This window comes from Cnephaeus nilssonii (assembly GCF_951640355.1).
Source record: "Cnephaeus nilssonii genome assembly, chromosome: 1".
NCBI classification, from domain to species: Eukaryota; Metazoa; Chordata; class Mammalia; order Chiroptera; family Vespertilionidae; genus Cnephaeus; species Cnephaeus nilssonii.
The window spans coordinates 61,288,260-61,310,946 of NC_137072.1; the positions used below are offsets into that span (position 1 = coordinate 61,288,260).

The 22,687-nt window shown below is 40.3% G+C and overlaps 1 protein-coding gene across 2 annotated transcripts in view; it reads right to left on the reverse strand.

Moving 5' to 3' along the window:
- Nucleotides 1-1,756: 1,756 nt before the first annotated feature.
- NUDT9 (nudix hydrolase 9) overlaps nt 1,757-22,687 on the reverse strand; it is a 28,072-nt gene continuing 7,141 nt past the window's right edge. For both annotated transcript variants that reach the window (XM_079795948.1, XM_079795947.1), the window contains exons 2-8: nt 19,933-20,172; nt 15,047-15,142; nt 13,462-13,548; nt 8,166-8,277; nt 4,984-5,130; nt 3,616-3,700; nt 1,757-2,271 (exon numbers count right to left, since the gene is read on the reverse strand). In XM_079795948.1, coding sequence (XP_079652074.1) covers nt 2,093-2,271; nt 3,616-3,700; nt 4,984-5,130; nt 8,166-8,277; nt 13,462-13,548; nt 15,047-15,142; nt 19,933-20,129 — 903 coding nt within the window. In that variant the 5' untranslated portion in view covers nt 20,130-20,172 and the 3' untranslated portion in view covers nt 1,757-2,092. The remainder of the gene's footprint in view (nt 2,272-3,615; nt 3,701-4,983; nt 5,131-8,165; nt 8,278-13,461; nt 13,549-15,046; nt 15,143-19,932; nt 20,173-22,687) is intronic.

Below are 22,687 nucleotides of genomic sequence, written 5' to 3' on the forward strand. Positions count from 1 at the left end.
AAACAATAAAACACTATTATACATAAGTAAATGCCATTCTTGAGGAAATTGCTCAAACTTTCTCAAGAGCTTTTGTAAGCCATTTCAATTTTAGAGAATTCTATATAGTGCCAGAAAGAAGCAATTCCTTCCTGCCAAACAGTAAAAGTAGAATCAGACTATTTCATGCTGGGAGCAGGTCATCCTATCCCTCATCGATGAGAATGTCATCCTTTTCAGGCACAAGTCCCTTATTACATACCCAGTGACCAGGATTTTATGAATTTTAGAAAATTAATACTGTACATAAACCTTATAACTCTTCCAGGGGGGTTCAAGGCAAACATCTGGAAACCAAACATTCTAATGTTTCTCAGCAAAACTGACAGTCACACTCGAGGAGAAAAAGCTTCCCGTCAGTCAGATCAGTCCAGTTTTACCACCAAATGAGTTTTGACACTAAATCGGGGAGGAGGGAGGATCCCAAACTTTGTGATTTACCTGAGCCCTAGTTCTGTCCTCTAGCTACAGAGTAAGCCTAATACTGTTTTCAAATGTCTTAAGCAGCGGGGAAGGGCGGCGGGGGGGGGGGGGGGGGGGGGGGTGTCATCCGGCCCATCGGCCACATAAGGCCTGCGAAATCATTTGGTCTGGCCCTGCCAAGGCAAACGAAGGTGGGACTTGAAATACAATAAATCTAGGAGCTTTTTCCATAGCAACATCAATTTATATTAAGTGAATTAGATTAAGCAAATGATGTTATAAATATCCAAATGGACTTCGGCAGAAAAAAGGTTCCCCGCACCTGGTCTAAAGAAAAGACAACCACCATGTCTCTACCCCTAAACCTCCTTTCCATCAAATGCCCATTTGTAGTCCAACTGGAATGAAGATGGAATTGAGACAGACCCTTCAGGTTGGCAGGAGTTGATATCATGGGACAAGGCAGTGTTGTTTTCTTCCCTCCTCCCTGCTCCTAAGAGCATCCAAAACACCATCTCTTTTCCTTTTCTCTGGGAATTATATTAACATTGATTCCCTCAAAAGCCTATTTCAATCCTTAATATGCCTAACCTAACAAAAGCACTGACCCCCCAAAGACTTCCCTCTGTCTGACTTCAGTTCCTTTTTAACATCTATTTTAATGCATTTATAACATGCAGTTACAGTAGAGTAAAATAAATATATTAAATCAAATTACTAATGTCCTGGACATATTTTTTTAAATATATTTTTATTGATTTCAGAGAGAAAGGGAGAGGGAGAGAGAGAGAAACATCAATGATGAGAGAGAATCATTGATTGGCTGCCTCCTGTATGCCCACACTGGGGATTAAGCCTGCAATGGGGATCGAGCCTGCAATGCGGGCATGTGCCCTGACCGGGAATCAAACCCTGACCTCCTGGTTCATAGGTTGATGCTCAACTACTGAGCCACACTGGTCAGGCTGGACATATTTTTACTTCAGAATTTTTCAAAATGAGAACATCAGCTCTTATTTATTGATCTTTATTAACTAAAAGAGGGCTGAAATTTCCTCATAAAACTGAAGGCTCTAAAGATAAGAATAAAGCTTCCATTTTTTTAAATCATCTTCAACAAGATCATGTAAAGCAAGATGTGAGCCAATAGCTAAAAGATAACCCAGGTTGCATGGTGGTGGTGCTCCCCCTAAAGGAGCCTGATGGGGCAGGAACACCCTTCAGACCACAGAAGAGCAAGGGGAATGGAAAACAAAACAAAACTGACAACCAAGAACCAGATGGAAAGCAGAAGTCAGGGCTCACCAGAGATTTATCTTTATTCAGATTACAATTCTTCAGAGCATCGAAGCTGTTTAAATTTGGTTAAAAGCATGCTTAAATTGAATATATATAAAATATGATTTTTTATATTTCTTTTGACTGGAAAGCAGAAAATACCATGTTATATTTCACCATATTTACTAATTTTATTCTGATGTAAAACCTTCTAAATGAAAAAAAATCGTTTTAAAAGTGAATAAAATAATTTCCAAGTTACCAACCCGGCTTGCTCGTTTGAGTTCTGTGATATTGCCTTCTTTGCAGTAAATGCTCCTTTGTTGGCCTTTGGCTTGCATGAGGCTGTGAGCTACAACCCACGGCAGTCAGTTTCAGAGTCCTCACTCCAGTGTGCATCTCGTTTCTCTGCCACAAGTTTGATGAATTGAGAGTGACTAGCATAAAGCTTGAGTTTATCACTGATGTCCACCCACTTCACTTTTCCAGCATCATCTCCAGCTTCGAGGGTGAGGTTATCCATTATCTCACCTGGTTACCAAAGAAAAAACATCACCAAGAAAAAGCAATTCATTTCTTTTTCAGCATAACTGTATCTTCAAGAATTCTTACTAAAAATAAGTAAACAAACATCGTCTTAGGTGGCCAAGTGAATTAAAAACTAGGATATTCCAAATTTTCCAAATGCCCAAATTTTAACCAGGTTTCTAAATTTTAAGTGGAGGTACCAGTAAGAAAGCTTTTCTCTTTAGAAAGTAAGAGTATTATCCTAAAATAAAATTCATACTAAATAAGCATGAAACCTTGTATCAAAATAAATTCCAGAGCAATTAGGGGTTTAAATGTAAAAAAAAAAAATTACTGGTGACTTGTTTTATAGTCTTAGGGTAAGTGGACTTTTCTAAGTATGACACCAAATAAAAAACCATAAAAGAAAATATTTATCAATTACATTAATAAATTAAAAATAAGTGCTCTCACCTAGAGGTTTCCCCCATTTTGCTTTCTCCCACATCCCTAATCTATAACCAACAAAATTCATGTAATCCACTTACAACTCCTCTTTTGATAGTAATGTATGAAACAGTGCAAAACTGCCGTTTTCCCAGAGCATTTTTTCAATTCGCTAAGACTTTGCTTTCTGGCAATTGTTGACAGTTTGGCTCAGATAAACTCACAAAAATTCTCCACAGGTTTGAATAATGTTTATGTTGACACACACTTGTTATAAAATTATTTCAAACAGTAAGACAGATATAAATCCCATTTCTTTTATCCTAGCCATACTTTCTACCCAAATCTCCAGTTGCTTTTGTTTTTTATTTTATGCAAATGGACTCACACTATACAATTTAATAACTTTAAGGCACATAATTTTAGTCCATAAATTCTGTCTTAATTTTATGTACTACCAATGGATTAAAGAAAATACTTTTAAGGCTTTCTTTTTTGTTGTTGTTGCTAATCCTCATCTGAGGATATTTTTCTATTGACTTATTTTTTGTAGGGAAAGTGGAAGGGAGGGGAAGAGACAAAGAGAGAGAAAAATCAATGTGAGAGAGACACATTAATTGCCTGCCTCCCACACCAGGGCTGGTGATAGAGCCTGCAACTGAGGTATGTACCCTTGACCGGAATCGAATCTGGGACCCTTCAGTCCACAGGCTGATGCTCTATCCACTGAGCCAAACCAGCTGGGGCAAGGCTTTCTTCTATGTATTCTTTTAATATCAACAATTTTAAATATAATCCCATAGTTAGCAGTTGATTGGCTTAAGTTACTAAAATAGTCCAGATTTAATTGTGCCTTAGTAGGCTGCTGGACTTAGCCTGATCCTCTAACCCAGTCAGTTTAATAAACATAAGTAAAATTACCTGTTTCATCATGGTAGTTCACAGCTTCTGTCTCCATCCATGCGTTATCAGTGTTCCGAGGATCATCAACATATCCCTTATATATCTATTTTTAAAAGGAGGCAGACAAAAAAAAATAGTGTAGGGTGAAACAGGAATGGGTAGAGCAGAAGCGTGTTACTGTCATTAAAATCAGCAATGTAAATATCCTGTTCCAAAGAAATGTGCATATAATTAACATAACTGTTCACTTAAAGTGGTTAAGAAGGTAAATTATGTGTTTTTTACCACAATAAAAAAATAAATATAAATACCATAACATCTTTAATATAGCATTCCTTATGCTTATTTTAAATTTCCCAAAGAACAATATTCTCAAGAACCTTTGAGGCAGCTTTAAAATTCACAAAACCCTCAACATCTCAGATTCTAATTTCAAAATTTAGTAACAATAATATTTGGGCCATATGTTTTTTTTTTAAAGTCTTTATAATTTAAGTATCTGTTAAATGAGGTATATAAGTAAAGTTAGTAAAGACTAATATTTAAACTATTAATACATGAAAAGATTTGGATCTAGCTATCTAACACAAATGTGAACTGGATGATAAGATAAATAATTAAGAAATCCTAATTCTAAAAAGAAAACAAAGCAATAAAAAAAGCCAACAAAAAAAAGAAAATCGGTCCTTTTCCTTATTTTTAGTGTACATATACCTTATAAGTGATTTTTAAATTTTTACAAAGGATATGTAGACAAAACAGACGTGTTATTTAAATGGTTATAAACCATAGAAACTCTGAACAACATAATTTCAAATGTAAATGTCCTTTCAAAAGAGCTGAATTCATGCAAAAAAAAATTTAATGTTTTCTGTTGGGTGGGTGAGCTCAGTATTACAATTAGCTCATATCTAGTCTGAACAAATACTAACAGAAAAAAATGTATTATAATAAACTAGAGGCCCAGTGCACGAAATTCATGCACAGGTAGGGTCCCTAGGCCTGGCCAGGGATCAGGGTCGATTGGAGCCTTCCTTCCGACTGCTGGCTGGGGCCTTCTTTCGTTCCACGCCACCCCATGGTGGTCAGCACACGTCATAGAGAGCGATCGAACTCCCGATCTCCTGGTTGAACTCCCTCAGGGACACTTTGCATATTAGCCTTTTATATATATAGATGATGTAATCAAACTAAAGTTGGGCTATAAAAAGAAATCTATTTACAGTGTAGACCTACTACAATTTTAAGTTGTTTTATGAACAGGTATTACAAACATACAATATTTCACTTTATTCAGAGAATGATCTACCAGATTTCTAGGTGAACTTTAAGTAAGTCTCACTAATGCACAGGACTAACTTCTTCCTGGGAACCACCATTTCTTACCACTAGATGTTCCTGGCTGAAGAGTTTGTGCAACTGTTCCTCTAATTTTCTTTTTTCAGCACTGGATTTCTGTAAGGAGTTGAGAGCTTCCTCGCCAAATTCTCTCTTCAGTGTAGCACTAATCTTCTCTCCTGGGTCCACCATCCCCTAAGGCCACATTTTAAAAAGAAAAAAAGGAAGAAAAGTAATAAGCATTAATTTATCCAACAAATATTTACTGAGTGATGCATGTACCTTTACTGGTCAATCTGCCCATAAACAGGATCCCTATTCTTCTGTCATATATTCTTCCCTAAACCATGTGTTTCTAGTAGAAGCAGCCTATCAGGGTATCACAGATATATTTGACCACAGTAATTGGTCCAAGGTTAGCCTATGGTAAACTGAGCGAATCAGACTCCTTTCCAGCTAAGGAAGGAAGGCCTGGAGGCAAGGAAGAATACAGAAAGTTGATACTTTCCCCATCATTCATTCCATTCCAGCCACACTGACTTCTTCAATGTTCCTAAGACATATCAGACATACTCTCATCTTAGGGACTTTGCACTTGCTATATTACTTCTGTCCAAGATGCTTTTCCCCAGATATCCACATAATTCACACATTCACCTCCTTCAAATCTTTACTAAAGGTCTTCTCAGGGAGACCTTCTCTAACCTCTCTGTCTAAAATGGCAAAATCTCAAACACGTCCTAGTCCCCTTCCTTAAAATGTATCACCTTCTAAGATACCAGTATAATTAGTTATTTATCTTATATTATCTGTCTCCCCCACTAGAATGTGAGCACCAAGAGGAAGGGATGTTTGTTCATGTTGCTCTGTTGCATCCTCAATGTCTGCATTGTTAGCAAACAAAATATACTGATTAGATGAATGATTCTCAAAATGATATCAGTGGCAATAATTCCCTGACTAATTGGAATTTCAAATGAGAATCCTATCTAATAAAAGAGTAGTATGCAAATTAACCGTCACTCGGCGACAAAATGGCGGCACCCATAGCCACAAGATGGCAGCACCCAGTCCTCTCAGCCCCACCGGAGTCTCCAAGTCTCAGGGAGGGCTGCCGCTGAGAGCCTGCAGAGCAAGCGGCCTGGTGGAATGCTGCCCAGAGGCCCTCCTGACCCTTTATAAAACACAAAAACAAAATCACTCCCCATGGCCCGATCCCCTCCCAGCAGTTGCAGCCTGGGGTCTCAGCCTGGCAGGGGTGCACACCCCCACGGCGTGATCCGCTGCCAGTAGCAGCAGCCTGGGCTGGGGTCTCAGCCTGGCAGGAGTGTGCATCCCCCCAGCGCGATCCCCTGCCAGCGGCGGGAGCCTGGGCTGGGGTCTCAGCCTGGCAGGAGTGTGCATCCCCCCAGCGCGATCCCCTGCCAGCGGCGGGAGCCTGGGCTGGGGTCTCAGCCTGGCAGGGGCACGCACCTGCATGGCACGATCCCCTCCCAGCTGTGGCAGCCTGGGATCTCAACCACTGAGTCATACCAGCCAGGCAGATATGGAGGAATCTTAAATGTTTCTTTTTTTAAAAATATATTTTATTGATTTTTTTACGGAGAGGAAGGAAAAGGGATAAAGAGCTAGAAACATCTATGAGAGAGAAACATTGATCAGCTGCCTCCTGCACACTCCCCACTGGGTATATGCCCCCAACCAAGGTACATGCCCTTGACTGGAATCGAACCTGGGACCCTTGAGTCTGCAGGCCGATGCTCCATCCACCTAGCCAAACCAGTTAGGGCTGTCCAATATGTTAAAGAAAAAAACCTATCTAATAAAGAGGGAATATGCAGGGGAGGGCATTTGGGGGTGAACAGGTTGTCAGGGGAGGGCAGTTGGGGATGATCGGGCTGGCAGGGGAGTGGTTAGGGGGTGATCAGGCTGGCAGGCAGAAGCAGTTAGGGGCAATCAGGCAGGCAGGCGAGCAGTTGGGAGCCAGCAGTCCTGGATTGTGAAAGGGATCCCAGATTGGAGAGGGTGCAGGTTGGGCTGAGGGACACTACCCCACCCCAGTGCACGAATTTCGTGCACCAGGCCTCTAGTAAAAATATAAAATCCTATGATGAAATCATTATTGCATTTTGTACTCAGTATGAGCAAAGTTTTACTACTTGGCTAGGCTTTTATCACAGTTAGCTGAGATACTCATTTCCATTCCATTTTTATCTTACAAAGAAAAAACAATTCTTGCAAATAGTGGTATGTGTATAAAAAGTCATCCTCTTGTAAAACTATCTCCATTTAACATTAGGGCATTAAATATAAAACTCTCTGCCATACATATATACATTTTTTAAAAGCCACTTAAAGTATGCCACTGGGCCCTGCCGGGGTGGCTCAGTGGCTGAATGTCAACCTATGAACCAGGATGTCATGGTTCAATTCCTGGTCAGGGCACATGCCCGGTTGCAGGCTCGCAGGCTCAATCCCCAGTGTGGGGTGTGCAGGAGGCAGCCAATCAATGATTCTCTCTCATCTTTGATGTTCCTATCTCTCTCTCCCTTTCCCTTCCTCTCTAAAAATCAGTAAAAATATATTTTTAAAAAAAATACTTATATATATATTTCTTTTTTACATATATACCACTGATATGAAGTCAAAGTACACTCTTCCTGCTGATATGGAAATTTTTAAAACTATAAGAATTATTAAGTAATAAAAATTATCTAGTTTACTATTTCTAAAGTTATCACAATTCAACAAAAAAAAATGCTAAAAATCTTATCTTGGGCTTGGAGTATGGGTTGATTTCTGAGATGGGACCCAACATTAGTGAGTACCTACTTTATACCCACTGCTCTGCATGCTATTTCTAGTAATCCTATTAAGTAGATAAGATGATCTTCATTATAAAGATGAGGTCAGAACTCCATATCACGCAGCTCAAAGTGGAAAGACCAGGAAATGAGCCTAGGTCCAACGCCGAAGTCCCTATCCTTTCCCAAGGGGTTCCGATTCAGACTCAGATTCTAACTGCCTTGTTGTACTTATTATCCCAGAGTTGTTACTGACAATGACACTTCATTGCAGTGATGAATGACAAAAGAATTACTAACTGAAGTGGTGAGGAATGGAGGATAGGTAGAGTAGAAAAGGTCCATACACAATGATCTTGTGGTAAATAAAGCAAATAAAACTAAACAGAACTTAAAACATTAATTTGATTTAATTTTAATGCTCACCCCTGGAATTGCCCATTCTCCACAGTCTTTCCTTTTGATTGCAACAAACTGTAAGATGTTTTTTCCAGAAATGGGGTGGGTGATTTTATTTCCACTTTTATCCCTTTTCCACCTGTAAATAGTAATGTAAGATCATAACTAATTTAGCACAAAAGCCAAGGTTCTAGCACAAGCTTGAGTCAAAGTTATAAAGATGTATTTCTCTTTATAACAGAGTACACATAAATTTACCTCAAATCAGCTTTTTTTACCAAAAAAATATTTTGTATTAGAAATATGTCTACTTTCATAATGAATATTAAAAATATAAAGTTTTTACAGTACTAAAATACAACCAAAAATAAGTTTAAAACCAAGACAGAAATTACAGGAAGGATTACAGAAGTTTGGGTTTTTTTTGAAGTCCACAGACCCTTTTTAAGAATTACAAGTAGTGTAAAAGATCTGGTAATATTTGCTTTTTATAGTTCACTCTGTGGTATCAGAAAAGCAGATTATATGATACAGATTTATCTGTTCTCAAAAGTAGTGCTTCTCAATCTTTATGCCCCTTTTTTATTTAAAAAACATCTCACTCTATCCTTAGTTTAATTTTAAGTTTTGAATTGAATTGCATATGGTGTTTTTAAATAGTATCAAGGCTATGTTAATTTCAGAATGCACTTTTTCTAACCACAGCCTCTTCCCCAGAAATATTGATAAATCTCCCCACTTCCCCTGTCCTACCCCCACCACATTTACCTCCCTCCACCCAATTTCAAAAATTATTCTAATAACTCTCTTAGGCAAAGAGAAAGATTTTGAACTTCTAATACTAAACTAAAAAAGAAACCTATGATCTGATCATTGCTCTGCAGGAGACTCAATGAAATAAACTAGATTAGATATAAGTTTCCAAATTTCTTTATATAGTGGCTGACTATCATATCTCACCTATAATTCCTCCCCTGGAAGAACTGATAGTCTAGCAATGGAGCTATACTAGGTGTACCAGTTAATAATGATGGATTTTGTAATCAAAGAAAACATGATAATTTCAAGAGAAATATCAAAAGTGCTTTAAAGTAATGTCCAACGCTAGCTACACATTTCCCCATCTTTCAGGTAATTTGTGGATACCATCCCAATAGAACTTTTCTTGTTTTGAGGCAAACCATTCAGAGACCCAATTTTCCACTTCTTCGTTTGTTTTGAAGTGCTGCTCAGAAAGTGCATGTGCCATCGAGAGGAACAAGTGGTAATCTGAAGGAGCAAGGTCTGGTGAATACGGCGGGTGGGTTAATACTTCCCAGGCAAGATCTTTTAATGTGTCTTTAACTGGTTTTGAAGTGTGTGATGGTGCATCATCATGAAGCAAAATTACTTTGCCGTGTCTTCTGGAACATTCTGGTCGTTTCACAATTAAAGCGTGGTTCAAATTGATTATTTGTTGTCGGTAGTGATCAGTATTAACGGTTTCACCTGGTTTTAGAAGCTCATAATACACTACACCTTCCCGACCCCACCAAACACAGAGTATTGTCTTCTTTCCGAAGCGATTTGGCCTTGGAGTCGATGTTGATGGTTGACCTGGAGTAACCCATGATTTTGTGCATTTGGGATTCTCAAAATAAATCCACTTTTCATCGCCAGTCACAATTCGATTTAAAAAAAGACTTTCTTTCATGCCATTGAAGCAACATTTTACTGATGACTTTTCTGTTTTCCATTTGTCTTTCGTTCAGTTGATGTGGCACCCATTTTCCTTCCTTTAAAATCTTTCCCATTGCTTGTAAATGATCAGAAATTGTTTGCTGAGCAACGTTTAATCTCTCTGCAAGTTGTTTTTGAGTTTAACACGCATCTTCATCCAATAATGCTTGTAATTGTTGGTCTTCAAACTTTTTCGGTTGACCTGGGCGTTCTTTGTCTTTCACATCGAAATCATCATTTTTAAAGCGTTTAAACCAGCGTTCACAAGTATCTTGAGATGGAGCATGTTCACCATAAGCTTCCCGAAGTATTCAGCAGCACTTTTCTTCAAGATAAAGTAATGAATTATAACTTCCCACAAATGCTCTTTCTTTGGCATGAAATCCAACATTTTTAAGCGTAAAAATATCTATGCTGTTAACACCTTCAGCAAATTTGACATATGAAGTTTTGAAGCTTGTTGTCTAATACAACAAAATAGCATACATATCAAATTGCACATATATCAACATATGTGTAACTCCATCTATTGAACAAAATCCGCATTACCAAGTACACCTAGTACATGTAAGTGAATAAACTATAAGCCACGGTCACAGTTTGATAAGTATAGTAACTAGAAATGAATGAATAATTGGTACAAGAAGACAAAATCCGTTTGTTTTTGTTTTTTAAATTCTCTACAGGTTAGAACATTTTAAAATATATATTTTTATTGATTTCAGAGAGGAAAGGAGAGGAAAAGATAGAAACATCAATGATGAGAATCACTGATCAGCTGCCTCCTGCACACCTCCCACTGGGGATCGAGCCCACAACCCAGGCATGTGCCCTGACCAGGAATCAAACCATGACCTCCAGGTTCATAGTTTGACACTCAAACACTGAGCCACATCACCAGGTCACAACATCTGTTTTTAAGGATGCCAGACAGACAAATCACAAGGGAGAAATGAAGTAGTAAAATAAAATGATGTGTTCAACACAGAGTCCCCAGTCTGTCGATTTAAAAAAAAAAAATTACTTATTTATAATATCTTTCACTGGATAAAAAAAAATAAATAAAATGTGTTTAAGAAACTGAATGTAGCCCTGGCCAGGTAGCTCAGTTGGTTAGAATGTCGTCCTGTATACCAAAAAGTTGCAGGTTCAATTCTGGATCAGGGCACATACCTAGGTTTTGGGTTCAATCACTGATAGGGACACTTACGGAAGGCAACAGATCAGTGTTTCTCACGTCGATGACTCTCTCTCTCTCTCTCCTTTCCTCTCTCTAAAAAAAAAAAAAAAAAAATCAATTAAAAAACAAACCACCATATCCTCAGGTGAGGATTTAAAAAAAGAGAGAAAGCACAATATTTACAGCCAAATACCCGATTCAAATTTCAGATCTACAAGATTTAGGCAAGTCACTTATCCTCAGTGAGTCTCCATTCAGGTATACAAAACAGATGTGTTAATATCTACTTTGAGGAATTTTGTGAGAAACAAATGGAAAATCTAGTAACACCTAGCAAAATACCTAGAGTAGAGCTATGTTTTTAATAATTTGTTTAGTCTTATTGATTTTTCAACATCTTTCATTCTTTGCTTCCTTGCCTTCCCACAACCACTCCTCTATCTAGAGGAACTCATCCTTTAATATATACATTACTGACACAGCAAAGAACATCAACCTATGAGTACAGCTGAAAGCTAGATGCCACCACTTGTGGGCTCTTTTATAGCCTGGACCATCATCTCTAAGGCTTCAGTTCTCTCATCTGTGTAATGACAGAGTTATGCTCATAAAGTCTATATTTCAAAAGACATGACATACAATCGCCATGTTTAATCAGAGCTCATATTTGGTCTACTACAGATAAATAAGCTAATTAGAGGCTAACTTTCAATTCTCTGGCTTCCTTTGCTGCTTCTTGTCCCCTTACTAGCATTCCTCCTTCAAATGTTTCACACCTTCCTGCTTTTAACAAGCCTCACCAAAATTAGAAAGAAACCAATACTGCCATTAATACTTACATTATTTTACTTATATTCATTAATAACAATATATTAACTCTTCATATCGCATTTAAACTGTATTTTCTAAAGTAAATTAGATGAATAGATAGGTATGTTGACAGGTTTTGGGTTCAATCATCTCTGCACTTGATCCAGGAGTAGATAGGTAGGTAGTTAGATGAGTGGGTGGCTGAGTGGCTGGGTGGATAGATGGATGGATGGATGGATGAATAACTGGATGGGTGGAAGATAGGTAAATGGATAGATAAAAGATAAAACTGAGGTGCAGTATAAAGGACTAAGAGTAAGATCCCTTTTGGCAGAGTAATAGAAAGGTCAAGTAAAAGAATCAGATTGGGTGAGTATTGGTACCCTTTCCGATAACCTGAAAATAAGAAAAATAAGCTGCTTTCCTAGAGTTAAATTATGAAATCATTATTATATCTCAGATGAGAGAAAAACAAAGTATCCTGGGAGAAAGGCCCTTAAAATATCAAAACTAAAAAAGTAAGAATATTGAGGTTATCTGCATTACTTAAAGGAGAAAAGTAAAAACTACATGTGAGAAGGGAGTTGGTCAGTGAAGAAATCCTAAAAATAAAAAAATAAAAAATTTTAAGGATGACAGAGATGACAGAAAATTCCAGATGTGTTGGAAACATGATTTCTATGGAGGCTTATGCTAAGTCCATCTAAACATTAGACTCATCTTTTTTATTCTGATTTCCGCTCACCAAGGGACCTTCAGTATATGATTTAGCTTACCAGATAGATCTGCATCGGAAAGAGAGCACCTTTTCCCTGTTATGAAACCTTCAATGTCTCCAGTTCACACTTCTTAACTCTGGCACTTAATATTCTCCACAAGAGAATTGCATAAAAGTTAATTTTAAGTTTAATTTACCATTCACTATTCTCCTACAAGAATCTAACCATGCTGGTCTTTTCACTGTGTCTCAATACTCAAATAAGTATTACTACAAGGCTTTTTCTTAGGCCTCCTCCTGTCCCCCATCCAGGACTCAAGTTCAGCTCTAATCTATCTCCTTCATAATGCCATTCTCGGGTACACTGGTTTACCATCATCCTGCCCACATGCAATCTTCTAATTCTCTAAAGCATCCTGTATTACCTATCTTACTTAGACATGTTTTCTTATTTCATATCTTCCACCTTGCAAATGAAGCCATAGCTCTTCGATGACAGGGAGCTGAAATCTAGAACTGTTATACTTTTATATATCCTCCAAAGCACCTACTCAATTCTGAAAACAAATAGATGCTCAGTAAGTATCCTGATGAATTAACTTTGTTTAGATAATGCCTAACCTAGTCATACAACTAACTACAGCTTCACACTTGTATCATATCACTGTAATTTTACATAAAGTCCTTTTAACATATAGATTTTATGCGTGTACATATGTATATATGTTTGTATGTGTACATATACAAACACATATAAAGATGTATACTAGTATATACAAACAATACATGTATACGTATGTGCATAGACTTATATCTGTATATGTAAACACATGGTTATAATCTGTATTTTTCCAATAACTTAGTTCTCTGCTACTGAAATGTTTTTTAGTTCTTACCTGGTTATGATTGGATCTGCAGCATGATTTGGGCCCCATCGCCCCAAAAGCCCTCGGCCAACCAACCCTGTGCGTCCTGCAGGATTTCTGGGGGGAAAAACAAAATCAACTGAATGGGTTCATCTTTTTTAACCTAACTTGATATGACTCAATAAAAGGTAGTAAGATCAATAAAAGGAAAATAGTATCCCCTCCCTAATTCAGTAGCACTATCACATATCTGTACTGAAAGCACATATATTGCCTTACATGGATTGTTATTTAACTTTCCTTTGTGCATGTCTTCAGCTCTGGACTTGATCCAGGAGCTGGATCATTTCCAAAGCTGTTCTACAATATAAGAGGGAGGGACCAGGCCTGAAGGGAGGGCAGTTGGGGGCGATCAAGCCTGCAGGGGAGGGCAGTTAGGGGTGACCAGGCTGGCAGAGGAGGAAAGTTGGGGCAACCGGGCCTGCAGGGAAGGGCAGTTGGGGGGGACCCAGGCCTGCAGGGGAGAGCAGTTGGGGGGGACCAGGCCAGTAGGGGAGGGCAGTTGGGGGCAATCGGGCCAGCCGGGGAGCAGTTAGGCATTGATCAGGCTGGCAGGGGAGTGGTTAGGGGGTGATCAGGCTGGCAGGAAGAAGCGGTTAGGGGCAATCAGGAAGGCAGGCAGGCGAGCAGTTGGGAGCCAGCAGTCTTGGATTGTGAGAGGGATGTCCAACTGTCCCAGCAGGCCTAAATGGGCAGTCGGACATCCCTCGAGGGGTCCCAGATTGGAGAGGGTGCAGGCTGGGCTGAGGGACACACACCCCCGTGCATGAATTTCATGCACCGGGCCTCTAGTCTTTTAATATATTTTACCAAGGAAAGAACCTAAGGAATAAGTCAAATACAAGGAAAGTTTGACTTTAAAAAGATACAGTAACATACAAAGGTGAGTAAGTTATGACCAAAAAAAGAATTTAGCAAAACTAAAGGACCAGGTTGCTTACTTTCCTTGTCCTAGAGAGACTAAGAATATAAATTGCAACATTTTTGCAAGTCGTGAGAACCATGATTACGAAACTGTGAACCTCCCTTTGATTAATTTGGGACGTGCTGATTTTTACATCTTCTAAACTTTTATAATGACTTCTTAAGGAAATGGAAATTTTTGGAATTGTGAAGGAAAATCCTTTTTAAAAGTATACAAGGGTTTTTGATATTACATTATTGGGTTATTTTTATTTTTACTCTTATGTTTGGATAATTCTTACTTTAAGGCATTATCACATTTAATAAATAACTACTAAACATACAATTTTCAATCCTTTCTCTGTTAACTTATTCAATTATTTCTACTTTCAAGGTTGAGTTACAAAAAGATGCACTCAGATCCTGCCTCTGCCACTTATGAACTATATGCAAATCACTTACATTCTCTCTCTTTATTTGTAAATGGAACTAGAAATATCCACCCACAGAGTTATTGCAACAATTTAATTAGATCACATATGTAAATTCTTTTGTACAATGTCTGGCACATACAAACACTTCATAACTGTTCATTATATTTTCTACCTTTTGAAGACCCACTATTATAAAAAGTTCCATTCCCAGTACCTACCTAGGTCTTCCGTTTTCAATCTCATACCGGCCATTCTGGCTCTTTCTCTCAACATGCCCATCTTTTTCATTAAACTTGGGAGAAAAATTACTTTCACTGTAACGAGAATAACAATGCAAAATAAGAAATAATAGTCCAGTACTACCAACATCTTAATAATGCCAATCTGTTATTTATAATAAGTAGTATCCCTGAAATTAAAAATGTTAAGGCTTAGTTTTCATTTATAAATCTACCTGACCCCTTCAAAACATTTTGTGAGAAAAAAAAATCTGTTAACCAAAACACTTTTCAATACAAGGATGTGTAACATAATCAAACTGGGAAGGACTCATGGCAAAAGAACTGGACTTCCTCCCATGTGCTACAAAAAGTCTATATTACTATTAGTAAGAAGGAATTGTCTGTGGGCAAATTATGGCAATTAATGATTTCTATGTGGTTCTAAAAGTAAGATTCCTTCTGATATCTTGATGTCTCTAATTTCTTCAAATGTACACTAGCTGTAATTTTTATCAAAGTAAACCCACCAAACAGTGAATTTACCCCACAAGCTTCATAACAAATATAATGTAAATTAAAATAGGGATGCTAAAAATGTTCTAGATCTTAATCTGGGTATTAGTTACAGAGCTACATAAACATAAAATTTAACTGAGCTACACCTGTACACTTAAGAAATGTGTACTTTACTGCATTTATGCAAGACCTCAACAAAAACATTTTAAAAATGGATATAAGTAAACTACTTTCCTCTCCATTATGAAATCATTGACATAATTGCACTGTCAGTGAATAAAGAGTTGCAGAGCAGTGGATAGTTTCTGGACAATCCTAATATATAAAAACCCTGGGTCCGTCACATCCACAACGACCAGGAGGCTCGACCAACCGCAAATCAGTCCTGTAGTCAGCGCTGGGTTGCCGTGGCGACCCAGCACTGACTGCTGCGGCTGCAGGCGCGGTGACCCAGCATTGACTGCTGAGGGGGCTGCGAATCAGGCCCGGACAGAGGCCTTAAGAGAGAAGCAGGGTCTGATCCATAGCCTCTGTGGCAGCTGTTGATCAGCACCTGCCTCTTTCTTTCCGGGCTTGGTCCGCAGCTGCGCCTCCATTTCTCTCCAGGCCTCCACCGGGGCTGCTGATCAGCCCCGCCTTTCTGATCAGGCCCCATTGATAGACCCAGAGACACTGACTGGCATAGAAACTGACCAATTAGAACCAAATCTGGGTCAACTGTGAGAAGCCAATGGCTGCCTAGGAGGCGGAGCTTTTGACACTAACTGGCATAGAAACTGACCAATCAGAACCAAATCTGGGTCAACTGTGAGGAGCAATGGCTGCCTAGGAGGCAAAGCTTTTGAGGCTGACTGGCATAGAAACCAACCAATCAGTACCAAATTGGCCGGCAGAGGAGGGCAGTTGGGGGCAAGATCAGGCCTGCAGGGGAGGGCAATTAGGGGTGATCAGGCAGGCAGAGGTTGTTAGGGGCAATCAGGTCGGTAAGGAAGGGCAGTTGAGGGCGATTAGGCCGTCAGGGGAGAGCAGCTGGGGGTGAGATCAGGCCATCAGGGGAGAGCCGTTGGGGGTGAGATCAGGCCGGCAAGGGAGGGCAGTTGCGGGGGACCAGGCCTGCAGGGGAGGGCAGTTGGAGGCTATCACGCTGGCAGGGGAGGGCAGTTGGGGGGGGGGGGACCAGGCTTACAGGGAATGGCAGTTGGGGGTGACCAGGCCTGAAGGGAAGGGTATTTGGGGGCAATTGGGCTAGCAGGGGAGGGCAGTTGGGGGCAATCGGGCCAGCCGGGGAGCCGTTAGGCGTCAATCAGGCTGGCAGGGGAGTGGTTAGGGGGTGACCAGGCTGGCAGGCAGAAGCAGTTAGGGGCAATCAGGCAAGCAGGCAGGCGAGCGGTTGGGAGGGAGCAGTCCCAGATTGTGAGAGGGATGTTTGACTGCCGGTTTAGGCCCGATCCCCCGAGGGATCCCAGATTGGAGAGGGCGCAGGCTGGGCTGGGTGACCCCCCGGTGCACGAATTTCATGCAACGGGCCTCTAGTTCTGACATAAGTTTCACTTTTTTCTTGCTTTAATTCCAGTAAGTGAGCACAGAATATTTGTGCTCTGTTTTGGGAATAATTTCCAGTTTGAATAATCCAAACATTTTCTTAAGACTTCTAACCAATCTTCCATCTAACGCACAAATAAAAAGAATTAAGTGGTTAAAATTATGAAATTATAAAACCAGAATTACAATGCTCTTGGGACTCCAGAAATACACCATTAAAATTTTTAAAAAGCACAAATTTAATTATTAAAGCATTAATCCTAATATATAAAAACTCAGCATCCGTAATGACCGAAGGCTCTTCTGAACGCCAGGCCCGCATGTAGCAGTCTTTGGTGGGCGGGGACTGGCGAGCGGGCTTAACTGCTGACATTTGAGGAGAGATACAGACAGGGCTGATCAGGGGATATTGAAGCTGCTGGTGAGGCCCCAAGAGAGAGAAGCAGGGTCTGATCCACAGCCTCGAGGCTTCGGATCAGACCCTGCTTCTCTCTCTCTCCAGGCCTCGCCAGCAGCCATGCCTCTCTCTCTCCGAGAGATTAGCAGTTCAGCCTGCTTGCCAGCAGCCTGGGGTGGCTGTGGATCAGCTCTGCCTTTCTGATCTGGCTGGAGATAGGCCTGGAGACGCTGACTGGCATAGGAACTGACCAATCAGAACCAAATCTGGGTGAAATGTGAGAAGCCAATGGCTGCCTAGGAGGTGGGGCTTTTGACGCTGACTGGCATAGAAACTGACCAATCAGGACCAAATATGAGTGAACTGCAAGGAGCCAATAGCTGCCTATGAGGCAGAGCTTCTGACGCCGACTGGTATAGAAAACGACCAATCAGAACCTAATCTGGGTGAACTGTGAAGTCAGAATCTAAGGTGGGGGCTGAGAAGGGGTTTTAAGGGCAACAGCTGTTTAGTGTAAGGTGTAAGAAAGTGCTTCAATTTTTTAATGACTGGTTTGGCAGTATAGTGCATATGGCTGACTATCAGTCCAGATATAGGGATTATGTATTTTTGTCTGTCAAGAGCATCTCCTCCTGCTGAAAAAGGCTCCCCGCTCCCCATTTAAACAATCCTATCCTATATAATCTATCTATACTAATAAAAGGGTAAATATGCTAATTAGGCCAGGTCAACCGGCCATCTTCCAGATATCCAACTTCCTTCTGTACAAACCCATGGTGGTGGGGGCTGAGGCAGAGGCAGTTAGGGGCGATCAGGCCAGCCGGGGAGGGCAGTTGGGGGCGAGATCAGGCTGGCAGGGGAGGGCAGTTAGGGGCAATCAGGCAGGGAGGTTAGGGGTGATCAGGCAGGCAGGCAGAGGGGTTGGGGGCAATCAGGCAAGCAGGCAGAGGGAGTTAGGGGTGAGATCAGGCTGGCAGGGGAGGGCAGTTAGGGGCAATCAGGCAGGCAGGCAGGAAGTTAGGGGTGATCAGGCAGGCAGGGAGAGGGGTTGGGGGCAATCAGGCAAGCAGGCAGAGGCAGTTAGGGGTGATCAGGCAGGCAGGCAGGTGAGCGGTTAGGAGCCAACAGTCCCATAGTGCGAGAGGGATGTCTGACTGCCAGTTTAGGCCTTATCCCTGTGGGGGATCCCCCAAGGGTTCCCCGATTGGAGAGGGTGCAGGCTGAGTTGCAGAAACCCCTCTCCTATGCACGAATTTCATGCATGGGGCCACTAATCTTAGTAATAAAGCTCAATTTAGATGGTGATATATATTCAAATGTTAAAAAATTGAGTGAAAAATAAGAAAATGTATTAGATCTTCTTCTATTTACACTATATAGCACCCCTGCCAATGTCATTAATTTTAATTGTGCATAATGTGTATTTATGTGCATTCTCTAAAATCCGGGAAATGGGAACTATTTAAAGCTAATAATTTTTCCACAGGTGAGCTTCATAATTAATTCATAATCCAAGTACTATTACAAAGTTACAAACACATCTTTGGATAAAATAAGGAAACTGTGGGTCAAAATCAAATGACAGCAATAAGTCCGTGGTAAAGTTTAACAACCTAATGAACTAATACTGGATCTACCCAACTAGCAAAACTTTTTACTTAAGACTAAATGATGTCTCAAGAAGACTATGATTTACAATAAATTCACCCATTAAATCAAATATATAAAAGGGTCCCAAAACTAGCTTGTTTTTCTATAAAGTAGAAATAATAACCCTGTTTGCCTTCCAGAATACTTATAAGAATAAAATAAAATAATGCTTATAAAACATTTAGTGCAGTGCCTAGATCACAGGTAGCCATTTTTTTTAAAACTTATCATTGTATTTATTAAAAGGAATATAAAAAATATGAGTCAATGTAGCACTTTAATGACTTTAGTCAAAGCATTTTTTGCTCAATTATTTTACTTTCCTCCTTCTCTCCTTTATCAATCCCTTTTCTATTTTTTTCAACACTGCTCTAATTTTATCATCACCCCATTCTTAGTAATTTGGAAAATATTTCTGAAAAATATTTTCACCTCTTCAAATACAAGTCTAGCTATGTTGGAAAACAACCACAAAAGATGTTCTATTGATAACCAAGACAGAACAAATGAAAACAGACACTACTTGTCATTTCATAAAACAAAATACTCAGTAGCAAAATACACCCATTTAGAATGATCATCATAGAAAGCCCCCAAAAAATAAATGAACATGGAGTATCTAGCTTTGGCAAGAACTCAAGCAAATGTGGAAACTAAGTTATAATAAAATCAAGCACTAGATAAAAACAGTTCAGCTGTCAAAATGATAATTTACAAATACAACCATTACTTTCTCTAACAGTCTTACAACCCAGCTAATGCCAGCTAATTTGCTCACCTTATCTGAGGATCTGCCCACCTAGGTCCAGCCAAGACAGAGACTGCAGTGTATTCCACAGGATTATAGTCTTGCCACTCAACAAGCCAGCCTACTTTCTCATTAGGAACCTGGCTGCGTTGAACTTTTGAACCTGGATAAGGAGATGTCCGAGCCTTCTTGTGGGAATTCTCTTTGGCACCATTAGAACCAGACATGATGTTGGAGTTAAGATGAAACCCACACGATGAAAATGAGCTTCTGGGAGAGGGGAAAAAGAAAAATATTTTAAATAAATAAATATATATGTATCTATAATAATAAAAGCATAATATGCTAATTAGACCAGATGGCCGAATGACCTTCCAGACAACATTCCGGACAAAATTCCGGAGAAAGCCAGGGCTGCGAGGGCCAAGGCAAGTCGCAGCTGCGAGGGCCGAGCCCCTTGCACAAATTTCGTGCATCAGTCCTCTACACACACTAGTATTATGAAAATTCAACCATAAAAACAAATGTAAAAGAAGATTAAGTATACATGAAGAAATAAGTGTTTTAGGAGCAGTCTACAATCTAAGACACATGTGTAAAATGTATGGCAAAAATAGCACAAAGGAGGAATAACTAGAAAATATAAATATACTGTAATAAGATTCCTACATTGTACATGAAGTAATATAATAATTCTTAAAATTCAGACTGTGATTAAAATTTAAAATAAAATTAAGAGGTATAAATCTGAAATCCTATATAATAAAAACCTAATATGCTAAGTGTCTGGTCATCCGGTCAACTATTCAACCAATCAAAGCATAATATGCTAATGATGTGCTAAGGCAGCTCAACTGCTCACTATGACATGCACTGACCACCAGGGGGCAGATGCTCGGACCGGTAGGTTAGCTTGCTGCTAGGGTCTGGCTGATTGGGACTCAGTGAGATGGAACAGACACACCCTGGAATCCTCCCACGGTCCCTCCCTGGCCCTGATTGTGCACTGGTGGGGTCTCTTGGCCTGGCCTGCACCCTTTTGGTGCAGGACCCCTCGGGGAATGTCAGAGAGCCGGTTTTGACCTGATCCTGCTGGCCACTCCCCTCAGGAGGGTGCCAGATGCAGGGCTCAGGGCTGGCAAGTGCTGCTGCAGCAGTGCGAGGCTCTCCAGATAGGGACTGATAGGGTGTGAGCCCATGGCTGGCGCAGTGGGGCCAGGATGAGCAGGAGGGACAAGTAGGAGCTGCAGGAGGCATTGGACTGCGGGTTTCAGCCTGATCCCCACAGGCCACCCCAAGGGACCCCTCCTGTGCACAAATTCGTGCACCAGGCCTCTAGTAATTAGATAATATAGACAAAAACTCAACTGTAGCCTTTATTTTACAGCATATACAAAAATGTTTCATGTGTCCTCCTCATTATTCTTAAAATAAAGATTAAAATTCCTAATGACCCTAAATTAGGAGATCTGAAGTGGAAAAGGGAATTTTGAGAACATGGTAAAGTGATCACACTCCATTCCCCTGCTCTCATAATACCAATCTGTCCTTAATACCTTAAAATTATTTTCGTTGCTACTTCATAACTGTAATTTTGCTACTGTTATGAATCGTAATGTAAATATCTGTGTTTTCCGATAGTCTTAGGGGACCCTGCTAGCAGTTCTCAACCTGTGGGTCATTAGCAACAGTAGCAAAATTACAGTTATGAAGTAGCAACGAAAATAATTTTATGGTTGGGGGTCACCACAACATGAGGAACTGTATTAAAGGGTCGCGGCATTAGAAAGGTTGAGAACCACTGCCCTAACCGCTTCTGCCTGCAGGCCTGATCACCCCCTAACCACTCCCCGGCCAGCCTGATTGACGTCTAACTGCTCCTCTGCCAGCGTGACTGCCCCTAACTGCCCTCCCCTGCCGACCTGGTTGCCCCGACATAGCATACTGACTGCGCTGCATCCCTTTACAGATATTCTAGAGGCCTTTTCTGTGCCTTTCCCAGATTCTAGAGGCCACCCCTTCTGTGGTTCATGTTCCCCTTTCTTAGTCCTCAAAGCCAACAACAACCAAATTTTTCTCTGACCCTTTTTCAGTAGTGATAGCCCTCTCTGTCCACTTGGGAACACTTCTCCATTTTTAGACTCATGGTTAAACTGGGCTCACCTAGATAACCCAGCATACTCATCCCTTCTCAAAGTCCTTACTCCTACTCACATCTATAAAATCTCTTTTGCCATGTAAGGCAACATATGCCCAGGTTTCAGGGATTGTGGACATCTTTGGGGAGCCTGGTCCCCCCCAACTGCCCTCCCCTGCAGGCCTGGTCCACTCCCCCACACCCCCCCCCAACCGCCTGGACTTTATTGTTTAAATCTTGCCTACTACAAACGTCTATACTATTTATTATATGAGAATGAGAAAAATGTAAAAGGATCTATATCATCAGGTTCTAAATGTGGATTAGAGAATATAGTACAGATATGAGACAAAGGAAAAGGGAAGAGGTGAGGAAAAGTGGAGGGAGTAGGAAAAGAAGAGGAAGGAAAAAGGAAGTTGAGGGGGAACAAAAGGTGAGGGGAAAAAAGGGGGTGGCAGAAAAGGGGAAAAGGGGAGAGAAAAGGGAAAAAGACTGGAAAAAGAGATACGAAAGAAAACAGAAGACAAAGGAGAAAAACAAGCAGAGAGAGAGACTACTCAAACACACCAAAAAGGTGAAATGAGGGATCATATTTATGTATTTGGTCAATGTATGTCATTGTATTTGCATGAAGAAATATTAAAATTC